Here is a 23,579-nt window from a genome sequence, read left to right on the forward strand (position 1 = left end):
AAACGGTGTGCTATGTGTTTAAACGGTGTGCTATGTGTTTAAACGGTGTGCTATGTGTTTAAACGGTGTGCTATGTGTTTAAACGGTGTGCTATGTGTTTAAACGGTGTGCTATGTGTTTAAACGGTGTGCTATGTGTTTGTCTTCGTTAAGTGACAGAGTGATGATAACAAAGCTGAAGTGATAATAGGATACGTCCTCACGTTTCCTATAACAGCTGTAGTTGCCAGAGTATCTAGTTAACATGCCTTCAGTGAGATGGACTGTTAGTGGTGTTCTTGGTCATTAAGCCTACAAACAGGAGAGGTAATTGGATCTGATAAGAGTGTGCCATTGAAGGTTGAATTATATTGGATGGTTTGTAATTGAAACATAGTGGGTTTGTTTTCGGGAAAATACATTCTCATAGCATATTTGGCCCAATAAATAATAAGAATTAGGCCCAAGGTGTTCTTGTTTCGATGAATACATTTTGTGCTCACGCATCCAGGTGCGTAGACACGCGTCCATTTGTATGTGGTTGAACTGAGAACACTCACAATTGATCCATTAAGACATGGGGGGATTGTATAAAACAACAAAATGTTAAATAACCCTTAAGGGTGCTCCAAAATTTCACCTTTGTCAAACTAAATATTTTTTGTTTGAATATTCATAAGGCAGACAGAGGATCAACCAAAAAGCTGTTTGAAGTTTCCAGCATCTCCCTCTCTCTCTCCCTCTCTCTCTCTGCCTCTCTCTGCCTCTATCTGCCTCTCTCTCTCTCCCTCTCTCTGTCTGCCTCTCTCTCCCTCTCTCTGTCTGCCTCTCTCTGCCTTTCTCTGCCTGGTAGCAGCGTGAGAAGTTAACCCAGAGGGCAGAAGGGATTAGTCTTGTAGACCTGCAGTGTTTTAATTGGTAAACTGTGGCAGAAGCTTTTTAGTGTCTCATTACTGTTGCCTGTGGCACGCTCCAATCCAGCTCTCTGCATGGACTAGATAAGACAGCCTGTGTTAGTGCCCCTCCCTCCTGCTGAAAAGCAGGCTTTCTCTGAATCTCCCCACAGAGAGGGGCTAAATTACCATGAATCTCTGCAGGACAGGATCTGATTGGTTCATGTGTAAAGACAGGCGGAGTGTCCTGGATAGCCAGGCTTGAATCTAGATTGTCAGGAGGTGAGCGCACCAGGTCAGCTGAGCAGGTGAAGAGGCCTGAGCCACACAGGATGTTGTCACGCTGGTCTGTCAGGACAGGAAGCAGGATGTTGTCACCAAGGTCTGTCAGGACAGGAAGCAGGATGTTGTCACGTTGGTCTGTCAGGACAGGAAGCAGAATGTTGTCAAGCAGGTCTGTCAGGACAGGAAGCAGGATGTTGTCACACAGGTCTGTCAGGACAGGAAGCAGGATGTTGTCACGCAGGTCTGTCAGGATAGGAAGCAGGATGTTGTCACGCAGGTCTGTCAGGACAGGAAGCAGAATGTTGTCAAGCAGGTCTGTCAGGACAGGAAGCAGGATGTTGTCACACAGGTCTGTCAGGACAGGAAGCAGGATGTTGTCACGCAGGTCTGTCAGGACAGGAAGCAGGATGTTGTCACACAGGTCTGTCAGGACAGGAAGCAGGATGTTGTCACACAGGTCTGTCAGGACAGGAAGCAGGATGTTGTCACACAGGTCTGTCAGGATAGGAAGCAGGATGTTGTCACGCAGGTCTGTCAGGACAGGAAGCAGGATGTTGTCACGCAGGTCTGTCAGGACAGGAACCAGCGGTGGGTGCTGCTGCCTTGTTTGTGTACAGCCTCACAGGTGTGTGTGTGCTGTGTCTTTGATGCTTGTGTAAAGGTGTGTGTCCTTTGTGCTTGTGTAAAGGTGTTGATGTGTGTGCACTGCCTGTGTCGTGTGCCAGTGTGTGTTGTGTGTGTGTTTAGGTGTGTGTTGTGTGTGTGCTGTCTGTGTACGGGTGTGTCTGTCTTGTCTGTGCAGGTAGGTGTAAGTGCCAGACAATTGGAATTCCATTCATGATGACTTCACCGTTTACTTTTCTGGACTTGAGAGATTTTTTCAGAGGGCTGCTGCATATTATTCCACGTTGACTCCAGTCTCAGCTGATATGCAGCCTATTGGAGGCAAAGCTGTTCATGTCATATCCAACTGGACTAGGCTTATGCATACAATAAAACAAGACTTGAAGGGTGGTTTTCATATCCTGTGGGAGATTTTCCAGTATATAATCAATGCTATGTACAGTAGGTGAGAACTGTAATTATCTGAACCAGTGGCCTATGCACATTTAGACTGATAGAGAACAATGAGATGTTTTCACCAAGAGGGCTATGAAAAAAAGGAAAAAGACCAATAAATGAGGGGAGATTAAGACACAAATTCCCTTCCTCTATTCCCACAGGGAACACGCCTCACGTATGTTATGCGTGTTCCACCTGAATATTTCTATTTGCCCGTGTGTATTTTCTTTTCATGCGTGTCCACAGTGGTGACGTTGCGCATGAATTCACACAGATTACAGGCCTTTCAAAGTCAATATTTCAAAGACAGAAAAGCATGCACAGACTGAACCAAAGACCTGAATAAAAACAGTTTTCCCAGGACACAAAGACAAGGAAACATAGAACCGAAACTCAGTTTGAATCCGCAGTAAACTAACACAACACCACCCAAACACACTGTTTTGGTTCTGTCTCTAAACCACATATTATGTTATGAAAAGGCTTACAACACCAGATAAACATCTACGCTTTCACAATGCTCCTTAATAATCAGCCAAAATCAAATATTCTGTCCTGTAGTCAATACTATGATAAGTTTGATAACAAGCTCTCCTAATCTGAAGGGAGAGCAGTGTGGTGATTTTCACTGTCCTATGTGTGTGTGTGTGGTGGTTGTGGCTGGTCTGTGTGTGTGTGTGTGTGCGTGTGTGTGTGCGTGTGTGTGTGGTGGTTGTGGCTGGTCTGTGTGTGTGTGTGTGTGCGTGTGTGTGTGGTGGTTGTGGCTGGTCTGTGTGTGTGTGTGTGTGTGGTGGTTGTGGCTGGTCTGTGTTCCTGCAGGTTGTCAGGACCCTGCAGGCTGCCAGGGCGAGCAGGGAGAGCAGTGTGGGCCGGCAGCATCGCCAGGTGTGGAACAGGGAGAGTGCCAGGCTGGCCTGGGCTGGGTGAGGCTGACAACACACACACACACACAGTAAAGCTGAGCTGTCTGACTCTGTAAAGCGGCCCTTCCACCCCACACTGTGGCCAGACTGCTCCGCCTTGTTGAGCTCTGACTCAGGCTGTGCAGGAGGGGAGAGAGGACAGCAGGCAGAGGGGGTAAAGACAGGCCCCTTTAACATTGGATCATGAAAGAGAGTAGAGATGGGGGGCTGGTTGTGCTTACTTTCAACTAGCAGGCTGACTGGCTGGCAGGCTGACTGGCTGACTGGCTGACTGGCTGGTGGGCCTTGCCGGTGCTGGTGAAGTGAGAAGGGTAGAGTCAGCTCCTGGCTGCTCTCTGGGTAATGACTGTGTCTGAGTAAACCAAGGTTAATGGTGTTCAGAGGCGTGGGCTCCAGTAATAAGCTGCTCTGAGGACTGCCTCCGCCACACGGCAGAGCAGACGCTCGGAGCGGGCGCTCGTGAGAGCAGCGCTCACAGACGAACAGGGAGCTTTCCAGCTATCCAGTTTCTATAGTTACAGTCCCATTATATTTTGATGGGAGGACCGGATATAAACGCTGGTTGTGTGCAGAGGGAACCTGTTCTGATGTGTACCCCCCCCCCAGAGCGAGGGCAGAAACTGAGCTGCAGGCCTGTCTGGGAGACAGCAGCTCCACTCACACACCTGACAGAAGCTTCCTCTCTGAGCTGCTGCATTACGGTAAACACTGCTCTCAGTCCTCAGATGAGTGTGTGTGTGGGCACATGTGTATATGTATATTAGGGATGGGGGGGAAATCGATTCACATTTGAATCACGATTCAGTCTTCTAGCGATTCAAATCGATTCACAAATTTCAAAATTCTTTTTTTTGTGCCTGGGTGTGTATGCGTTTGTGTGTGTGTGTGTGTATGCGTGTGTGTGTGTGTGTGTGTGTATGTGTGTGTGTGTGTGTATGCGTGTGTGTGTGTGTGTGTGTGTGTATGCGTGTGTGTGTGTGTGTGTGTGTATGTGTGTGTGTGTGTGTGTGTGTGTGTGTGTGTGTGTGTCTGTGTGTGTGTGTGTGTGTGTGTGTGTGTGTATGCGTGTGTGTGTGTGTGTGTGTGTGTGTGTATGTGTGTGTGTGTGTATGTGTGTGTGTGTGTATGCGTGTGTGTGTGTGTGTGTGTGTGTGTGTGTGTGTAGAGCTGGTCCTGCAGAGAGAGCGTGAGCTGTTCCAGGCAGCCACCGTGGCTCCTGTGTGGCAGCTGAAGGAGGACCTGCAGGTCAGGCTGCCAGGAACCCAGAGACCCCCCCTAACCCCCGCTCACACCTCGGACTGGGAGCAGGTCCTGATACAGGTACCTCCATACCTCTACTGATACAGGTACCTCCATACCTCTACTGATACAGGTACCTCCATATCTCTACTGATACAGGTACCTCCATACCTCTACTGATACAGGTACCTCCATACCTCTACTGATACAGGTACCTCCATACCTCTACTGATACAGGTACCTCCATACCTCTACTGATACAGGTACCTCCATACCTCTACTGATACAGGTACCTCCATACCTCTACTGATACAGGTACCCTCATATCTCTACTGATACAGGTACCTCCATACCTCTACTGATACAGGTACCTCCATACCTCTACTTATACAGGTACCTCCATACCTCTACTGATACAGGTACCTCCATACCTCTACTGATACAGGTACCCTCATACCTCTATTGATACAGGTACCCTCATACCTCTACTGATACAGGTACCTCCATACCTCTACTGATACAGGTACCTCCATACCTCTACTGATACAGGTACCTCCATACCTCTACTGATACAGGTACCTCCATACCTCTACTGATACAGGTACCCTCATACCTCTATTGATACAGGTACCCTCATACCTCTACTGATAAAAGTAACTACAGAAGCCCAGCTAGGACAAAACACATCTGTAAACTGCTCCAGGTAACTACTGGATACTAGAGGGGATTAAACAGTGAAAGGATGAAGGGGACCACAGTACACAGATACACTTCATCCAAGAGAGTCATATACATCTCAAGATGAACAGCACTAGAGGGCATGTTGGAATGATCCTGCATCTAAATGTAAGCAAACAAAGAATATGGTGTATGTGGGTTCACCCACAATTAACTCACCCTAATGATTCCACTTGCCTACTTGACCTTGTTTATAGCTCATTCATGACTGTTCCTTTCATTCAAGGTACAGCTCCTGCTGTGAAGCTCAGTAATGTTGTCTCTATAGAGGCCATCATAACAGGGCTACCATGCCAATCCCACAGAGAGCTAGAAGGATTCTCCTCCCAGAAAGGCCTCTGCCTGCCCACAGTAAAGCGCTGTTCCTGGATGGGTTGTTATTTAGATAGCGTCCGTCTCCTTTCTTCAATTAATTCTGTCTTTGACTCCAGAGGGGTTTTTCATGCTAGGGAGGGAGTGAGTGGGCGAGCTTAAGGCAGAGAGAGCAGGAGGACCGTCTTTGAAAGCAGAGCGTTCTGGGGGATGAGCGGTCTGCCTGCCATGTTGGGTTTCCTGTGTGTGAGTCACGCTGGCTCTGGCCTTCCTCCCATCATCCCCCATCCTCTCTTTCATCCGGGCCACTCTGCCCCAATCCACCTGCAAGCACAGCCAAGAGCCTTTCCCTGCTCTGCTCTGCTCTCCCTCTCATCTCTGTCTCTCTCTTTCACTCTATCTCTCTCAACTGGCGCTCCCCTTTATCTCTCTTTATCTCTCTTTCGTCACTATCCATCTCTCTTTTCCACTCTCTCCATCTCATCTCTCCCTGTCTCAAATATAGTATTTCATACACACACACACGAGACACACTCCCCCCCCCCCCCCCCTCTTTGGTTGTGAATAACTCATTGTGCCAACAGCCGTGCCTTAGGACTCCTCATAATGACTCTGTTAGTTTGTGCATTAGAGGAATTTGAGTGTTCAGATGGAAGCAGGGGCATGTCTGAATTTAACACTAATGGAGTTTCAATATGACTGATTAAGGATGTGCTGTCATGAGATCAGGAGGTGCTGTTATGAGATCAGGAGGTGCTGTCAGGAGATCAGGAGGTGCTGTCAGGAGATCAGGAGGTGCTGTTATGAGATCAGGAGGTGCTGTCAGGAGATCAGGAGGTGCTGTCAGGAGATCAGGAGGTGCTGTTATGAGATCAGGAGGTGCTGTCATGAGATCAGGAGGTGCTGTTATGAGCTCAGGAGGTGCTGTCAGGAGATCAGGAGGTGCTGTTATGAGATCAGGAGGTGCTGTCATGAGATCAGGAGGTGCTGTTATGAGATCAGGAGGTGCTGTCAGGAGATCAGGAGGTGCTGTTATGAGATCAGGAGCTGCTGTCAGGAGATCAGGAGCTGCTGTCAGGAGATCAGGAGGTGCTGTTATGAGATCAGGAGGTGCTGTCATGAGATCAGGAGGTGCTGTTATGAGATCAGGAGGTGCTGTCAGGAGATCAGGAGGTGCTGTTATGAGATCAGGAGGTGCTGTTATGAGCTCAGGAGGTGCTGTTATGAGATCAGGAGGTGCTGTCAGGAGATCAGGAGGTGCTGTTATGAGCTCAGGAGGTGCTGTTATGAGATCAGGAGGTGCTGTCAGGAGATCAGGAGGTGCTGTTATGAGATCAGGAGGTGCTGTTATGAGCTCAGGAGGTGCTGTCAGGAGATCAGGAGGTGCTGTCAGGAGATCAGGAGGTGCTGTCATGAGATCAGGAGGTGCTGTTATGAGATCAGGAGGTGCTGTTATGAGATCAGGAGGTGCTGTCAGGAGATCAGGAGGTGCTGTTATGAGATCAGGAGGTGCTGTCAGGAGATCAGGAGGTGCTGTTATGAGATCAGGAGCTGCTGTCAGGAGATCAGGAGCTGCTGTCAGGAGATCAGGAGGTGCTGTTATGAGATCAGGAGGTGCTGTCATGAGATCAGGAGGTGCTGTTATGAGATCAGGAGGTGCTGTCAGGAGATCAGGAGGTGCTGTCAGGAGATCAGGAGGTGCTGTCAGGAGATCAGGAGGTGCTGTCAGGAGATCAGGAGGTGCTGTTATGAGATCAGGAGGTGCTGTCAGGAGATCAGGAGGTGCTGTTATGGGATCAGGAGGTGCTGTCATGAGATCAGGAGGTGCTGTTATGAGCTCAGGAGGTGCTGTCAGGAGATCAGGAGGTGCTGTTATGAGCTCAGGAGGTGCTGTTATGAGATCAGGAGGTGCTGTCAGGAGATCAGGAGGTGCTGTTATGAGATCAGGAGGTGCTGTTATGAGCTCAGGAGGTGCTGTCAGGAGATCAGGAGGTGCTGTCAGGAGATCAGGAGGTGCTGTCATGAGATCAGGAGGTGCTGTTATGAGATCAGGAGGTGCTGTTATGAGATCAGGAGGTGCTGTCAGGAGATCAGGAGGTGCTGTTATGAGATCAGGAGGTGCTGTTATGAGATCAGGAGGTGCTGTCAGGAGATCAGGAGGTGCTGTCAGGAGATCAGGAGGTGCTGTTATGGGATCAGGAGGTGCTGTTATGAGATCAGGAGGTGCTGTTATGAGATCAGGAGGTGCTGTTATGAGATCAGGAGGTGCTGTTATGAGATCAGGAGGTGCTGTCAGGAGATCAGGAGGTGCTGTCAGGAGATCAGGAGGTGCTGTCAGGAGATCAGGAGGTGCTGTCAGGAGATCAGGAGGTGCTGTTATGAGATCAGGAGGTGCTGTTATGAGATCAGGAGGTGCTGTTATGAGATCAGGAGGTGCTGTCAGGAGATCAGGAGGTGCTGTCAGGAGATCAGGAGGTGCTGTTATGAGATCAGGAGGTGCTGTCATGAGATCAGGAGGTGCTGTTATGAGATCAGGAGGTGCTGTCAGGAGATCAGGAGGTGCTGTTATGAGATCAGGAGCTGCTGTCAGGAGATCAGGAGCTGCTGTCAGGAGATCAGGAGGTGCTGTTATGAGATCAGGAGGTGCTGTCATGAGATCAGGAGGTGCTGTTATGAGATCAGGAGGTGCTGTCAGGAGATCAGGAGGTGCTGTCAGGAGATCAGGAGGTGCTGTCAGGAGATCAGGAGGTGCTGTCAGGAGATCAGGAGGTGCTGTTATGAGATCAGGAGGTGCTGTCAGGAGATCAGGAGGTGCTGTTATGGGATCAGGAGGTGCTGTCATGAGATCAGGAGGTGCTGTTATGAGCTCAGGAGGTGCTGTCAGGAGATCAGGAGGTGCTGTTATGAGCTCAGGAGGTGCTGTTATGAGATCAGGAGGTGCTGTCAGGAGATCAGGAGGTGCTGTTATGGGATCAGGAGGTGCTGTTATGAGCTCAGGAGGTGCTGTTATGAGATCAGGAGGTGCTGTCAGGAGATCAGGAGGTGCTGTTATGAGATCAGGAGGTGCTGTTATGAGCTCAGGAGGTGCTGTCAGGAGATCAGGAGGTGCTGTCAGGAGATCAGGAGGTGCTGTCATGAGATCAGGAGGTGCTGTTATGAGATCAGGAGGTGCTGTTATGAGATCAGGAGGTGCTGTCAGGAGATCAGGAGGTGCTGTTATGAGATCAGGAGGTGCTGTCAGGAGATCAGGAGGTGCTGTTATGAGATCAGGAGCTGCTGTCAGGAGATCAGGAGCTGCTGTCAGGAGATCAGGAGGTGCTGTTATGAGATCAGGAGGTGCTGTCATGAGATCAGGAGGTGCTGTTATGAGATCAGGAGGTGCTGTCAGGAGATCAGGAGGTGCTGTCAGGAGATCAGGAGGTGCTGTCAGGAGATCAGGAGGTGCTGTCAGGAGATCAGGAGGTGCTGTTATGAGATCAGGAGGTGCTGTCAGGAGATCAGGAGGTGCTGTTATGGGATCAGGAGGTGCTGTCATGAGATCAGGAGGTGCTGTTATGAGCTCAGGAGGTGCTGTCAGGAGATCAGGAGGTGCTGTTATGAGCTCAGGAGGTGCTGTTATGAGATCAGGAGGTGCTGTCAGGAGATCAGGAGGTGCTGTTATGAGATCAGGAGGTGCTGTTATGAGCTCAGGAGGTGCTGTCAGGAGATCAGGAGGTGCTGTCAGGAGATCAGGAGGTGCTGTCAGGAGATCAGGAGGTGCTGTCAGGAGATCAGGAGGTGCTGTTATGAGATCAGGAGGTGCTGTTATGGGATCAGGAGGTGCTGTTATGGGATCAGGAGGTGCTGTTATGAGCTCAGGAGGTGCTGTCAGGAGATCAGGAGGTGCTGTTATGAGCTCAGGAGGTGCTGTTATGAGATCAGGAGGTGCTGTCAGGAGATCAGGAGGTGCTGTTATGAGATCAGGAGGTGCTGTTATGAGCTCAGGAGGTGCTGTCAGGAGATCAGGAGGTGCTGTCAGGAGATCAGGAGGTGCTGTCAGGAGATCAGGAGGTGCTGTCAGGAGATCAGGAGGTGCTGTTATGAGATCAGGAGGTGCTGTTATGGGATCAGGAGGTGCTGTTATGGGATCAGGAGGTGCTGTTATGAGATCAGGAGGTGCTGTCATGAGCTCAGGAGGTGCTGTCAGGAGATCAGGAGGTGCTGTCAGGAGCTCAGGAGGTGCTGTTATGAGATCAGGAGGTGCTGTCAGGAGATCAGGAGGTGCTGTTATGAGATCAGGAGGTGCTGTTATGAGCTCAGGAGGTGCTGTTATGAGCTCAGGAGGTGCTGTCAGGAGATCAGGAGGTGCTGTCATGAGATCAGGAGGTGCTGTTATGAGATCAGGAGGTGCTGTTATGAGATCAGGAGGTGCTGTCAGGAGATCAGGAGGTGCTGTTATGAGATCAGGAGGTGCTGTTATGAGATCAGGAGGTGCTGTCAGGAGATCAGGAGGTGCTGTCAGGAGATCAGGAGGTGCTGTTATGGGATCAGGAGGTGCTGTTATGAGATCAGGAGGTGCTGTTATGAGATCAGGAGGTGCTGTTATGAGATCAGGAGGTGCTGTTATGAGATCAGGAGGTGCTGTCAGGAGATCAGGAGGTGCTGTCAGGAGATCAGGAGGTGCTGTCAGGAGATCAGGAGGTGCTGTCAGGAGATCAGGAGGTGCTGTTATGAGATCAGGAGGTGCTGTTATGAGATCAGGAGGTGCTGTTATGAGATCAGGAGGTGCTGTCAGGAGATCAGGAGGTGCTGTCAGGAGATCAGGAGGTGCTGTCATGAGATCAGGAGGTGCTGTCATGAGATCAGGAGGTGCTGTTATGAGATCAGGAGGTGCTGTCAGGAGATCAGGAGGTGCTGTTATGAGATCAGGAGCTGCTGTCAGGAGATCAGGAGCTGCTGTCAGGAGATCAGGAGGTGCTGTTATGAGATCAGGAGGTGCTGTCATGAGATCAGGAGGTGCTGTTATGAGATCAGGAGGTGCTGTCAGGAGATCAGGAGGTGCTGTCAGGAGATCAGGAGGTGCTGTCAGGAGATCAGGAGGTGCTGTCAGGAGATCAGGAGGTGCTGTTATGAGATCAGGAGGTGCTGTCAGGAGATCAGGAGGTGCTGTTATGGGATCAGGAGGTGCTGTCATGAGATCAGGAGGTGCTGTTATGAGCTCAGGAGGTGCTGTCAGGAGATCAGGAGGTGCTGTCAGGAGATCAGGAGGTGCTGTTATGAGCTCAGGAGGTGCTGTTATGAGATCAGGAGGTGCTGTCAGGAGATCAGGAGGTGCTGTTATGAGATCAGGAGGTGCTGTTATGAGCTCAGGAGGTGCTGTCAGGAGATCAGGAGGTGCTGTCAGGAGATCAGGAGGTGCTGTCATGAGATCAGGAGGTGCTGTTATGAGATCAGGAGGTGCTGTTATGAGATCAGGAGGTGCTGTCAGGAGATCAGGAGGTGCTGTTATGAGATCAGGAGGTGCTGTCAGGAGATCAGGAGGTGCTGTTATGAGATCAGGAGCTGCTGTCAGGAGATCAGGAGCTGCTGTCAGGAGATCAGGAGGTGCTGTTATGAGATCAGGAGGTGCTGTCATGAGATCAGGAGGTGCTGTTATGAGATCAGGAGGTGCTGTCAGGAGATCAGGAGGTGCTGTCAGGAGATCAGGAGGTGCTGTCAGGAGATCAGGAGGTGCTGTCAGGAGATCAGGAGGTGCTGTTATGAGATCAGGAGGTGCTGTCAGGAGATCAGGAGGTGCTGTTATGGGATCAGGAGGTGCTGTCATGAGATCAGGAGGTGCTGTTATGAGCTCAGGAGGTGCTGTCAGGAGATCAGGAGGTGCTGTTATGAGCTCAGGAGGTGCTGTTATGAGATCAGGAGGTGCTGTCAGGAGATCAGGAGGTGCTGTTATGAGATCAGGAGGTGCTGTTATGAGCTCAGGAGGTGCTGTCAGGAGATCAGGAGGTGCTGTCAGGAGATCAGGAGGTGCTGTCATGAGATCAGGAGGTGCTGTTATGAGATCAGGAGGTGCTGTTATGAGATCAGGAGGTGCTGTCAGGAGATCAGGAGGTGCTGTTATGAGATCAGGAGGTGCTGTTATGAGATCAGGAGGTGCTGTCAGGAGATCAGGAGGTGCTGTTATGAGATCAGGAGGTGCTGTTATGAGATCAGGAGGTGCTGTCAGGAGATCAGGAGGTGCTGTTATGAGATCAGGAGGTGCTGTCAGGAGATCAGGAGGTGCTGTTATGAGCTCAGGAGGTGCTGTTATGAGAGAAAGATTGATATAATAAAAATGTGTTAAGTTCTCATTTAATACATTTAAATCAGATTGAAGTAAGCTGTTTTTCTTCTTGGGATGAGCCTGTAAAAAAAACCTGAACAAAAGTCTTCCTCTCAGCAGAGGTGGAAGTGGACTGATTCCTCCTCCTAACCCACCAACTTCTCAGATGATGGATTTGTATCCAGTGACCTGAGGAGGTGCTGTTAGCTGTTATCCAGTGACCTGAGGAGGTGCTGTTAGCTGTTATCCAGTGACCTGAGGATGTGCTGTTAGCTGTTATCCAGTGACCTGAGGAGGTGCTGTTAGCTGTTATCCAGTGACCTGAGGAGGTGCTGTTAGCTGTTATCCAGTGACCTGAGGAGGTGCTGTTAGCTGTTATCCAGTTACCTGAGGAGGTGCTGTTAGCTGTTATCCAGTGACCTGAGGAGGTGCTGTTAGCTGTTATCCAGTGACCTGAGGATGTGCTGTTAGCTGTTATCCAGTGACCTGAGGAGGTGCTGTTAGCTGTTATCCAGTGACCTGAGGAGGTGCTGTTAGCTGTTATCCAGTGACCTGAGGAGGTGCTGTTAGCTGTTATCCAGTTACCTGAGGAGGTGCTGTTAGCTGTTATCCAGTGACCTGAGGAGGTGCTGTTAGCTGTTATCCAGTGACCTGAGGATGTGCTGTTAGCTGTTATCCAGTGAGCTGAGGAGGTGTTGTTAGCTGTTATCCAGCGAGCTGCACATCATTTAGCAGCAGCCTGTTTCAGTGATTGGCTCACAGTTTTACAGAGAAGAAACTCAGGGGTAAAATGTGTGTTCCACTGACGTTCTGCTGCTGGGAGAACCTTCGTTATGGTAGCATCCTCTTCTGAACACAACAGGAATCAGAGGACGTAGTCTAATGTACAGTTAGTAGTATCAAATCTGATTCATGCTGCAGACACTTTTACACTGAGCTCAGCAGACGATCCTGGATCAGAAGTGCAGAGTTCTATCAGTGTTCCTGAGGTCAGAGTCAGTCTGTGTTGACCATGCTCAGAGCACAGTAACCACATCTCAGCTGTCGTCAGTGTTCCTGAGGTCAGAGTCAGTCTGTGTTGACCATGCTCAGAGCACAGTAACCACATCTCAGCTGTCCTCAGTGTTCCTGAGGCCAGAGTCAGTCTGTGTTGACCATGCTCAGTAACCACAGTAACCACAGTAACCAGGGAGTCAGGTGGCTGAGCGGTTAGGGAGTCGGGCTCGTAATCTGAAGGTTACCGGTTTGATTCCTGGCTGTGCAAATGACGTTGTGTCCTTGGGCAAGGCACTTCACCCTACTTGCCTCAGGGGAATGTCCCTGTACTTACTGTAAGTCGCTCTGGATAAGAGCGTCTGCTAAATGACTAAATGTAACCACAGTAACCACAGTAACCACGTCTCACCTGTCCTCAGTGTCATGTCTTAGATGCTGTCAAAGGAAATTGGAGGATGTTGATGATGCTGTCGATGAAGAGGAGCATGTTTAGCGCTGTGGTAGGCCACAGCACGTGGCGCTGAGGAGTGTGCTGGATGTGACTCTGGTTTGGACCCCCAGGTGAACCTAGTGAAACAGCAGCAGGACAGCATCATGGAGAAGCTGAGCTCAGAGTGTCGTGCTGTGGAGGACCAGGTTGCTTCCCTGCATCTGCAGGTGTGTCATCTTCTCCCGGTCTGCCCACACAGTTACACTTACATTTGACATTTGATTCATTTAGCAGACGCTTTTACAGTATCCAGCCTGGCGTACAAATGGTTAATAATATGCTTCTCTAGGGCTGTCCTCATCCTTATCAAGGTCTGACTTCACATTTCTTTAGATCGGCTCGATCACTTCTCATAGGTCACTTCTCCTAGGCCCATGTGGCAGGGTTCATGTCAAATCTCACTGGCTCACATTGAGTGGTGTCCCAAACTAAACCAAGGGGATTCGTGAAGGTGAAGTCGTAACTTTGTTCGTTCCCTCAGTAAGTCTCCTGTCCCTCCCCATGCCAGGAGTGTGTGAGCAGGCCTGCAGGCAGCCTGCCAGGCAGCCTGGCTGAGCTGGGTCTGGTCCCTGAGGAGGTGCTGGGTGCAGACGACCTCTTCCCTGAGCTGAGAGACTCCCTGGTCCATGCCTTCCTCGCCCTGGGGGACAGGTACCGCTGCAGGCTGCAGGCTGTGCAGGACAGGCTCCAGGGACTGGACAGGTACTGTGGGGACTACACTTCCAACATATTCCCCAGGGTGATTCCCATGCTTTGCTATACTTAAGTGTGGCTATAGTTGTAGATATTTGTGTAGTTTATGTTCCTGTAGAGTGGAGGCTGGAGAAGCTTGAGCCTAAAGCTTGCTTCACACTACTTACTTTATGCAAATACAATTGTTTTTTGTTTTCCATCTGTTTTGGAACACTGACCGAATAAAGCTTGTACTGCAGACCGAAACAGAATCTGTTCAGACAGACACTCTGAGCTGCTGTGGCTATTGTAGTTGTCATAGTAACGAGACCCTGCATGGGTATTGTTTGTCGAGAAGTGATGGCATCAAACAAAACTAGATTGTGTAGAGATGGATGAAGAAAGTGCTTGGCATCAAACTAAATGGATTTGATCATTCAGACAAAACTGGCACAGCAAGAAACCGGATGTCTGATTCTGAACCATCCGATGCATATGGAGGTAGCCACTCTTAAGACAGACATATCAGAGAGTGAGTGAAAGATGGAGAGAGAAAGACAGACAGAGATGGAGAGAGATAGATGGGGAGAGGGAGAGGAAGAGAAAACAGGGATGGAAAGAGAGAGAGAGAAAGATAGGTGGAGAGAGAGAGAGAGGGAGAGAAAGACAGAAGGATGGAGAGGGAGAGAGACAGGGACGGAGAGAGGGAGAGGGATGGAGAGAGAGGGAGAGGGATGGAGAGACAGAGGTATGGAGCGAGGGACAGAGAGGGAGGGAACTAGCAGGTTAGATAGCTGTAAGACTCCAGTACAGCTCTAACTCACCATGGGGTTGATTACATCAGTGTTCCTGCTCAACTGATCTTTTGATGTTCATCTCCATTGATGCTGAACACTGCTAATATTAGGCCTTCCCTCCTAATAACTACATACAGTATATTATACAGTATTTATAGTAGTATACAGTATATATACTGTAGTGTAAGCTGACATGGTCTGGAATGAGCTATGCTGACTGGCAGGAGACAGGTTAACCTGTATGAAGTTGTGTCTAGCTGTGCTGTGCTGCAGGTGAACCTGTATGAGGTTGTGTCTAGCTGTGCTGTGCTGTGCTGCAGGTGAACCTGTATGATGTTGTGCACTGCTGCAGGTTTGGAGGCTGGAGTGCTGAGGAACACCTGCTGTTCCAGGTGACTGTGGAGCAGTATCCTGCAGACCTGCCCAGACGTAGAGCTCTCTACACGGACATGCTGCACAGAGTCCTCCCCCACCGCTCCACACACCAGCTGGTCAGTGCACTCTGGAAACCTGTGTTTCCAGTGTTTACGTTCTGGATGTATATTGGACACACACACACCTACACACACACACACACCTACACACACACACACACACCTACACACACACACACACATCCTAGCCCCAGCAGAGCATCATATCAGACAGAGCCACTGGATCCAGTAGTACAATGATGTGCTCGATGAGTTGCGCAATGTGCCATGTCATCTTCCGTGGACATCCCTCTCTCTCTCTCCCTCTCTCTCTCTCTCCCTCCCTCCCCCCCTCCCCCCCTCCCTCCTTCCGTCACCATGACAACCGCCGTGTGGCTCTTGCATGCCTCCAGCTCCCAGACTGCGAGCCCTGTCCTCTGTTCCAGCTGGGTGCCACTCAGCTGAGTTTCCCAGCCCCGTCCTGCTGCACTGTGCTGCACTGTGTTGCACTGTGTTGCACTGTGTTGCACTGTGCTGCACTGTGCTGTACTGTGTTGCACTGTGTTGCACTGTGCTGCACTGTGCTGTACTGTGTTGCACTGTGTTGCACTGTGTTGCACTGTGCTGCACTGTGCTGCACTGTGTTGCACTGTACTGTACTGTGTTGCACTTTGTTGCAGTGTGCTGCACTGTGCTGCACTGTGTTGCACTGTGTTGCAGTGTGCTGCACTGTGCTGCACTGTGCTGCACTGTGTTGCACTGTGTTGCACTGTGTTGCACTGTGCTGCACTGTGCTGTACTGTGTTGCACTTTGTTGCAGTGTGCTGCACTGTGCTGCACTGTGCTGCACTGTGTTGCAGTGCTGCACTGCAACAACAAAAAAAAAACTGCTCAGAATGCAGAGCTGGGGGAGTGGGGAGGCTCATTCAAGTATTAGTCATAATTACAATGGCTGAATGATTTTTTGCTAATCCATTTGTATAAAACATAATTAACAAAACCCCATCGTAAAACACTAAATGGCTTTTTTTTATTTTGACCAAAGTTATTTTAGCCATTATTATGTTCTGTATTCGTCATTAAATGGCCGGGTGAGACAGCTCATGTTTGTGTTTGTCCTCCACCGTGAGGTGTCAGTACCATGTGGGGAGGCTACTGTAGTGACGGGGAGTGACAGGTGAACCCAAACGCAGCACTCAGATGCTGATGTGATATGAACCAGGTGCAGACACAGAGGGTGATGATGGTGAGCTCCGTAGATTACTGATGGAATTAGGTAGCTGTTGATGTCTGTGGTACACAGGGGCAGAGGCGGATTAGTAATTTTCAAGGCAAGACAACGACCAACTACCGTCAAAGTAGCAACGTTGAACTGGCGATGAGTCTGTGGGAAGCCAGGGTAGATGAACTGTGCAGGTAATGATGTATGGGTAACAGGTGCGTCTGGTTGGGAGGTGAACTGAAGGATGTGGACCGGAGTATTGGGGTATGTGACCTGGAACATAGACTCAGAATCAGAATAGGATTTATTCGCCATGAAAGTTTGCACAGACAAGGAATTTGCTTTGGCAGGAAGGTGCAAACAATAAACATATAGGGCCCTAAAATGTAAGGTTACATAAACTAGCAGTACTAAGTGGAATTATAATTAAATAAAATATACAATAAAATAAAATATAACTTGCCGTAATTTAAAAAAATAAAATATTACAAAAAATACAAATGTACAAGATACAACTGGACAGACACACCCAAAACCAGGACTGGACAAGACAGAGCATAACAGTAGCTGTGTGTGTGTGTACATGTGTGTGTGTATGTGTGTGCACATCAGCATGTGTGTGTGGACATGTGTGTGTGTATGTGTGTTGCGTTTGAACAGAATTTCACACACACACATACAGTATGTGACCATTGTGAAACCTAATTGCGAACATGGGAATTATACTAATCACATGCCTGATGGAGAATGTGGAGCCAGTATGCTGTAAGTTCCCAGTGTGGTGGTGGGCAGCCAGGCCAGAGGGAGGTTACTGAGCGAGGGTTAGCAGGGGTCTGGTGGGCTTTTTATCCCATTCCATCAGCCTGGAATGCCTTTAGGGAGGAGGATTTATACATGTAGAGCTGTTGTCAGCCATAACATGGACACACATCCAAATGATTTCACAACTGTCACTGGAATTCCCATTTCATAACCAGGCAATGAGAATAAGATAGAATTCTCCAAACACTTCCTTCATTTAGAGTTACTACATTCTGTTCCACCTGTGGAGTGTGTTGGAGCAGCTCACCACCTCCCAGAGATCTGTGGCACACACAGAGAGACCACACACACAGAGAGAGAGACCACACACACAGAGAGAGAGACCACACACAGAGAGAGAGAGACCACACACTCAGAGAGAGAGACCACACACACACAGAGAGACCACACACACAGAGAGAGAGACCACACACTCAGAGAGAGAGACCACACACACACAGAGAGACCACACACACACAGAGAGAGAGACCACACACACAGAGAGAGAGACCACACACTCAGAGAGAGAGACCACACACACAGAGAGACCACACACACAGAGAGAGAGACCACACACTCAGAGAGAGAGACCACACACTCAGAGAGAGAGACCACACACACACACAGAGAGACCACACACACAGAGAGAGAGACCACACACACAGAGAGAGAGACCACACACACACACAGAGAGACCACACACTCAGAGAGAGAGACCACACACACACAGAGAGAGACCACACACACACACAGAGAGACCACACACACACAGAGAGAGACCACACACACACACACAGAGACCACACACTCAGAGAGAGAGACCACACACACACAGAGAGACCACACACACACAGAGAGAGACCACACACACAGAGGGAGAGACCACACACAGAGAGAGAGAGACCACACACTCAGAGAGAGAGACCACACACACAGAGAGAGAGACCACACACTCATAGAGAGAGACCACACACTCAGAGAGAGAGACCACACACACACAGAGAGAGACCACACACACAGAGGGAGAGACCACACACACACACACACAGAGAGACCACACACACACAGAGAGACCACACACACAGAGGGAGAGACCACACACACACACACAGACCACACACACACACACAGAGACCACACACACACACAGAGAGAGACCACACACACAGAGAGACCACACACACACACAGAGACCACACACACACACAGAGAGACCACACACACACAGAGAGACCACACACACACAGAGAGACCACACACACAGAGGGAGACCACACGGAGAGAGCGAGACCACACACACACACAGAGAGACCACACACACACACAGAGAGACCACACACACAGAGGGAGACCACACGGAGAGAGAGAGACCACACACACACACAGAGAGACCACACACACACACAGAGAGACCACACACACACAGAGAGAGACCACACACAGAGAGATACCACACAGAGAGAGAGAGACCACACACACACACAGAGAGACCACACACACACACAGAGAGACCACACACACAGAGAGACCACACACACACAGACCACACACACACACACACACAGAGACCACACACACACACAGAGAGACCACACACACACACAGAGACCACACACACAGAGGGAGACCACACGGAGAGAGAGAGACCACACACACACGCAGAGAGACCACACACACACAGAGAGACCACACACACACAGAGAGACCACACACACACACAGAGAGACCACACACACACACAGAGAGACCACACACAGAGAGAGACCACACAGAGAGAGAGAGACCACACACACACACACACACAGAGACCACACACACACACAGAGAGACCACACACACAGAGAGACCACACACACACACACAGACCACACACACACACAGAGAGACCACACACACAGAGAGACCACACACACACACAGAGACCACACACCACTCCTCCCCCCCCACCACCCCTCCCCCCCCTCCCCCCACCCCCACGTGCTGCTCACAGTAACCTCATAATCAGACTCAGGGAAGTTGCTGTTCTCAAGTATCTACCACGCCCCCTGGTGGCAGAGGCAAGTCAACACTCCTTGTTCTTGCACCACCCACGCCACCAGCAGCCCTCCAGGGCCCAGATGAGAGAGAGCGTGTGTCTGTCCAGGGCCCAGAGCGTGTGTCTGTCCAGGGCCCAGAGCGTGTGTCTGTCCAGGGCACAGAGCGTGTGTCTGTCCAGGGCCCAGAGCGTGTGTCTGTCCAGGGCCCAGAGCGTGTGTCTGTCCAGGGCCCAGAGCGTTTGTCTGTCCAGGGCACAGAGCGTGTGTCTGTCCAGGGCACAGAGCATGTGTCTGTCCAGGGCCCAGAGCGTGTGTCTGTCCAGGGCACAGAGCATGTGTCTGTCCAGGGCACAGAGCATGTGTCTGTCCAGGGCCCAGAGCGTGTGTCTGTCCAGGGCACAGAGCGTGTGTCTGTCCAGGGCCCAGAGCGTGTGTCTGTCCAGGGCCCAGAGCGTGTGTCTGTCCAGGGCACAGAGCGTGTGTCTGTCCAGGGCACAGAGCATGTGTCTGTCCATCTATCTCAGGGCACGGAGAGTGAGATATATGGAGAGTGAGATATATGGAGAGTGAGATATATGGAGAGTGAGATAGATGGAGAGTGAGATAGATGGAGAGTGGGATAGGGGAGAGTGAGTTATAGGAGAGTGAGATATGGGAGAGTGAGATAGAGGAGAGTGAGATATGGCAGATTGATGAGAGTGAGATATGAGAGAGTGAGATTGGGGAGAGTGAGATAGATGGGGAGTGACATAGGGGACAGTGACATGGGGAGAAAAGGAGAGAGAGACAAGTAGACAGAGATATCGGACTTGAAAGAAGAAGAAGAAAGCGCCAGCTCTTTGGAGCAGAGCATTAGTAAACAGAACGTTCCGGACAGCCCCTGACACCGCATGTCGTCCATTGGCAGATCTGTCAGCTCGCTCACTTTCAATAAAGCCAGTCAGCCGCCTGATGTCATCCCACCGTCACTTAACCGTTATGAAGCTTCCGTTGGATCCCGTCGCCATCGTCACAGCGAGGCAGCCGAGTGCAGCTGGCTGGTCAGGCTGCCTGGCACAGTGATGAATGTCTCCAGACAGGCCTCACACACCACCCCAGGTTCTCCTCAGGACAGCAGGCCTCACACACCACCCCAGGTTCTCCTCAGGACAGCAGGCCTCACACACCACCCCAGGTTCTCCTCAGGACAGCAGGCCTCACACACCACCCCAGGTTCTCCTCAGGACAGCAGGCCTCACACACCACCCCAGGTTCTCCTCAGGACAGCAGGCCTCACACACCACCCCAGGTTCTCCTCAGGACAGCAGGCCTCACACACCACCCCAGGTTCTCCTCAGGACAGCAGGCCTCACACACCACCCCAGGTTCTCCTCAGGACAGCAGGCCTCACACACCACCCCAGGTTCTCCTCAGGACAGCAGGCCTCACACACCACCCCAGGTTCTCCTCAGGACAGCAGGCCTCACACACCACCCCAGGTTCTCCTCAGGACAGCAGGCCTCACACACCACCCCAGGTTCTCCTCAGGACAGCAGGCCTCACACACCACCCCAGGTTCTCCTCAGGACAGCAGGCCTCACACACCACCCCAGGTTCTCCTCAGGACAGCAGGCCTCACACACCACCCCAGGTTCTCCTCAGGACAGCAGGCCTCACACACCACCCCAGGTTCTCCTCAGGACAGCAGGCCTCACACACCACCCCAGGTTCTCCTCAGGACAGCAGGCCTCACACACCACCCCAGGTTCTCCTCAGGACAGCAGGCCTCACACACCACCCCAGGTTCTCCTCAGGACAGCAGGCCTCACACACCACCCCAGGTTCTCCTCAGGACAGCAGGCCTCACACACCACCCCAGGTTCTCCTCAGGACAGCAGGCCTCACACACCACCCCAGGTTCTCCTCAGGACAGCAGGCCTCACACACCACCCCAGGTTCTCCTCAGGACAGCAGGCCTCACACACCACCCCAGGTTCTCCTCAGGACAGCAGGCCTCACACACCACCCCAGGTTCTCCTCAGGACAGCAGGCCTCACACACCACCCCAGGTTCTCCTCAGGACAGCAGGCCTCACACACCACCCCAGGTTCTCCTCAGGACAGCAGGCCTCACACACCACCCCAGGTTCTCCTCAGGACAGCAGGCCTCACACACCACCCCAGGTTCTCCTCAGGACAGCAGGCCTCACACACCACCCCAGGTTCTCCTCAGGACAGCAGGCCTCACACACCACCCCAGGTTCTCCTCAGGACAGCAGGCCTCACACACCACCCCAGGTTCTCCTCAGGACAGCAGGCCTCACACACCACCCCAGGTTCTCCTCAGGACAGCAGGCCTCACACACCACCCCAGGTTCTCCTCAGGACAGCAGGCCTCACACACCACCCCAGGTTCTCCTCAGGACAGCAGCCGTCCAGGATAGGAGGTTCTCCTCACACTGCAGATAAAAACTCCCTTACAACTCCAGATGTTGCAGTTCTTTGTTGCCACCAGTGTTTTGGAATTTAGTCATTGAATCCATGAGAAGAGTCTCCCTTTTTCAGTATGCAGGGGGTGACTTACAAACCTGGTCCAGCATAATTCAAACTCAGTGTTGATCCCACCCTGATCTCTGTAAGCGGTGTTTGAGCTTCTTAACTACCTAACTTGCTGTTTGTTGTTGTGTTTATATCCATGCTAAGCTCCTCTGTCGATCAGATAAGCTCACATTCACACAGCACAGTATTACCTGTATTAGGGAGAGAATCACTGTCAAAATCCAAAAGGATTGGAAAAGCTCAGAAATGTTGTTCCTTGCAAATTAAAATGTAGTAAAAAAAAATACTATGATGTTGTACATGTTCCACATCTTACTGGCTCAGCACCACAGCAAGAGATGATGTTTATGCTTTAGTACTCCAACCTGTGTGTGTGCATTCAGTTAGTACTCCAACACATCATTTGTATGTGCATGTCTATGGGGCATGTCATTACAGAATGAACATGAGCGGAGCTGGGATTGGCAGAGATTCACCCAGGCCCAGCTGTTAGCCTTGGCCCAGGGCTGGCACCGAGACCGGGCAGAGCTGCTGGCCAAGGCCCTGGTCACCATGGAGGAGGCCCGGCAGGAACGCCAGGAGCATCTGAACCTGCAGAGAGACCGCCAGAACCAGCTGGACATCTGCTCCAGACTCCGGGACAAGGTAAGAAGAAGCTAGGAGGTAGAGAAGAAGGGATGTAGAGGAGTAGGATGATGAGGTGAGTCTTCCGAGGTGAGTCAGATCTTAGTCTTGCTGTTCCTGTTGCATTGTGGCACATTGGTACAGTGCCTTCCTCTGCCGCCTCACAGGGAGAAGGTTCTGGGTTTGATTACCCCCTGGGCTTTGTCCTCCTCCTGCTCTCCTGTCTGTTCTCCCAGACCTATCTGTGTGCCTGTTCTCCCAGACCTGTCTGTGTGCCTGTTCTCCCAGACCTGTCTGTGTGCCTGTTCTCCCAGACCTGTCTGTGTGCCTGTTCTCCCAGACCTGTCTGTGTGCCTGTTCTCCCAGACCTGTCTGTGTGCCTGTTCTCCCAGACCTGTCTGTGTGCCTGTTCTCCCAGACCTGTCTGTGTGCGTGTTCTCCAGACCTGTCTATGTGCGTGTTCTCCAGACCTGTCTGTGTGCGTGTTCTCCAGACCTGTCTGTGTGCGTGTTCTCCAGACCTGTCTGTGTGCCTGTTCTCCCAGACCTGTCTGTGTGCGTGTTCTCCAGACCTGTCTGTGTGCGTGTTCTCCAGACCTGTCTGTGTGCCTGTTCTCCCAGACCTGTCTGTGTGCGTGTTCTCCAGACCTGTCTGTGTGCGTGTTCTCCCAGACCTGTCTGTGTGCGTGTTCTCCCAGACCTGTCTGTGTGCGTGTTCTCCCTGTGCTGACAGGGGGTTCCTCTGCAAAAGAACCCCAATATAAAAACAGAGCAGATTGCTCCCCTGCCCCGGGCACACTTGGACTTGGCACGCGGTTGGTGTTGGCATGGCTGAACGTTGCTTTGGCCTGCCCTTGGAAGAAGGACAGCATGATAGTAAAAAGCAAAACAAATATTATTCCCATGGACACACCAGCACGTGTGTGTGTATGTGTGTGTGTGTGTGAGAGACACACTGTGTGACAAACGTTTCTTCCATATTGTCCACTTCCTTACAATACCTGCTAAAGATACCTGCTAAAGACGACACTCATTCACTTATGAAACTGGACATGTTGGAATAAGTCAAGCCTAGGTGAAACAGAGATTCCACTAGAAATGTTCCCATAATAGCTGTGTTTGACTGCAGAACAAGAGGTTACAGACTTAAATCCCCCTGTAAGGGTCTACATTATTACTGTAAAGTAAGGTAGGCCTACGTTGTCAGATGAAACACAGCAAGTTAGGTCTACTGTCTGTCCTCTGTGTGGCCCTCCAGTGTACT

The 23,579-nt window shown here is 50.9% G+C and overlaps 1 protein-coding gene across 1 annotated transcript in view; it reads left to right on the forward strand.

Annotated features, from left to right (window-relative positions):
- The window catches only part of LOC134016934 (coiled-coil domain-containing protein 148-like), a 37,470-nt gene that overhangs the window by 2,787 nt on the left and 11,104 nt on the right, over positions 1 to 23,579 (forward strand). The window contains exons 3-9 of the mRNA XM_062456177.1: positions 3,038 to 3,141; positions 3,748 to 3,842; positions 4,307 to 4,461; positions 13,286 to 13,383; positions 13,737 to 13,916; positions 15,036 to 15,174; positions 22,131 to 22,337. Coding sequence (XP_062312161.1) covers positions 3,038 to 3,141; positions 3,748 to 3,842; positions 4,307 to 4,461; positions 13,286 to 13,383; positions 13,737 to 13,916; positions 15,036 to 15,174; positions 22,131 to 22,337 — 978 coding nt within the window. The remainder of the gene's footprint in view (positions 1 to 3,037; positions 3,142 to 3,747; positions 3,843 to 4,306; positions 4,462 to 13,285; positions 13,384 to 13,736; positions 13,917 to 15,035; positions 15,175 to 22,130; positions 22,338 to 23,579) is intronic.

Source organism: Osmerus eperlanus, chromosome 3, assembly GCF_963692335.1.
Source record: "Osmerus eperlanus chromosome 3, fOsmEpe2.1, whole genome shotgun sequence".
Taxonomy (NCBI): Eukaryota; Metazoa; Chordata; class Actinopteri; order Osmeriformes; family Osmeridae; genus Osmerus; species Osmerus eperlanus.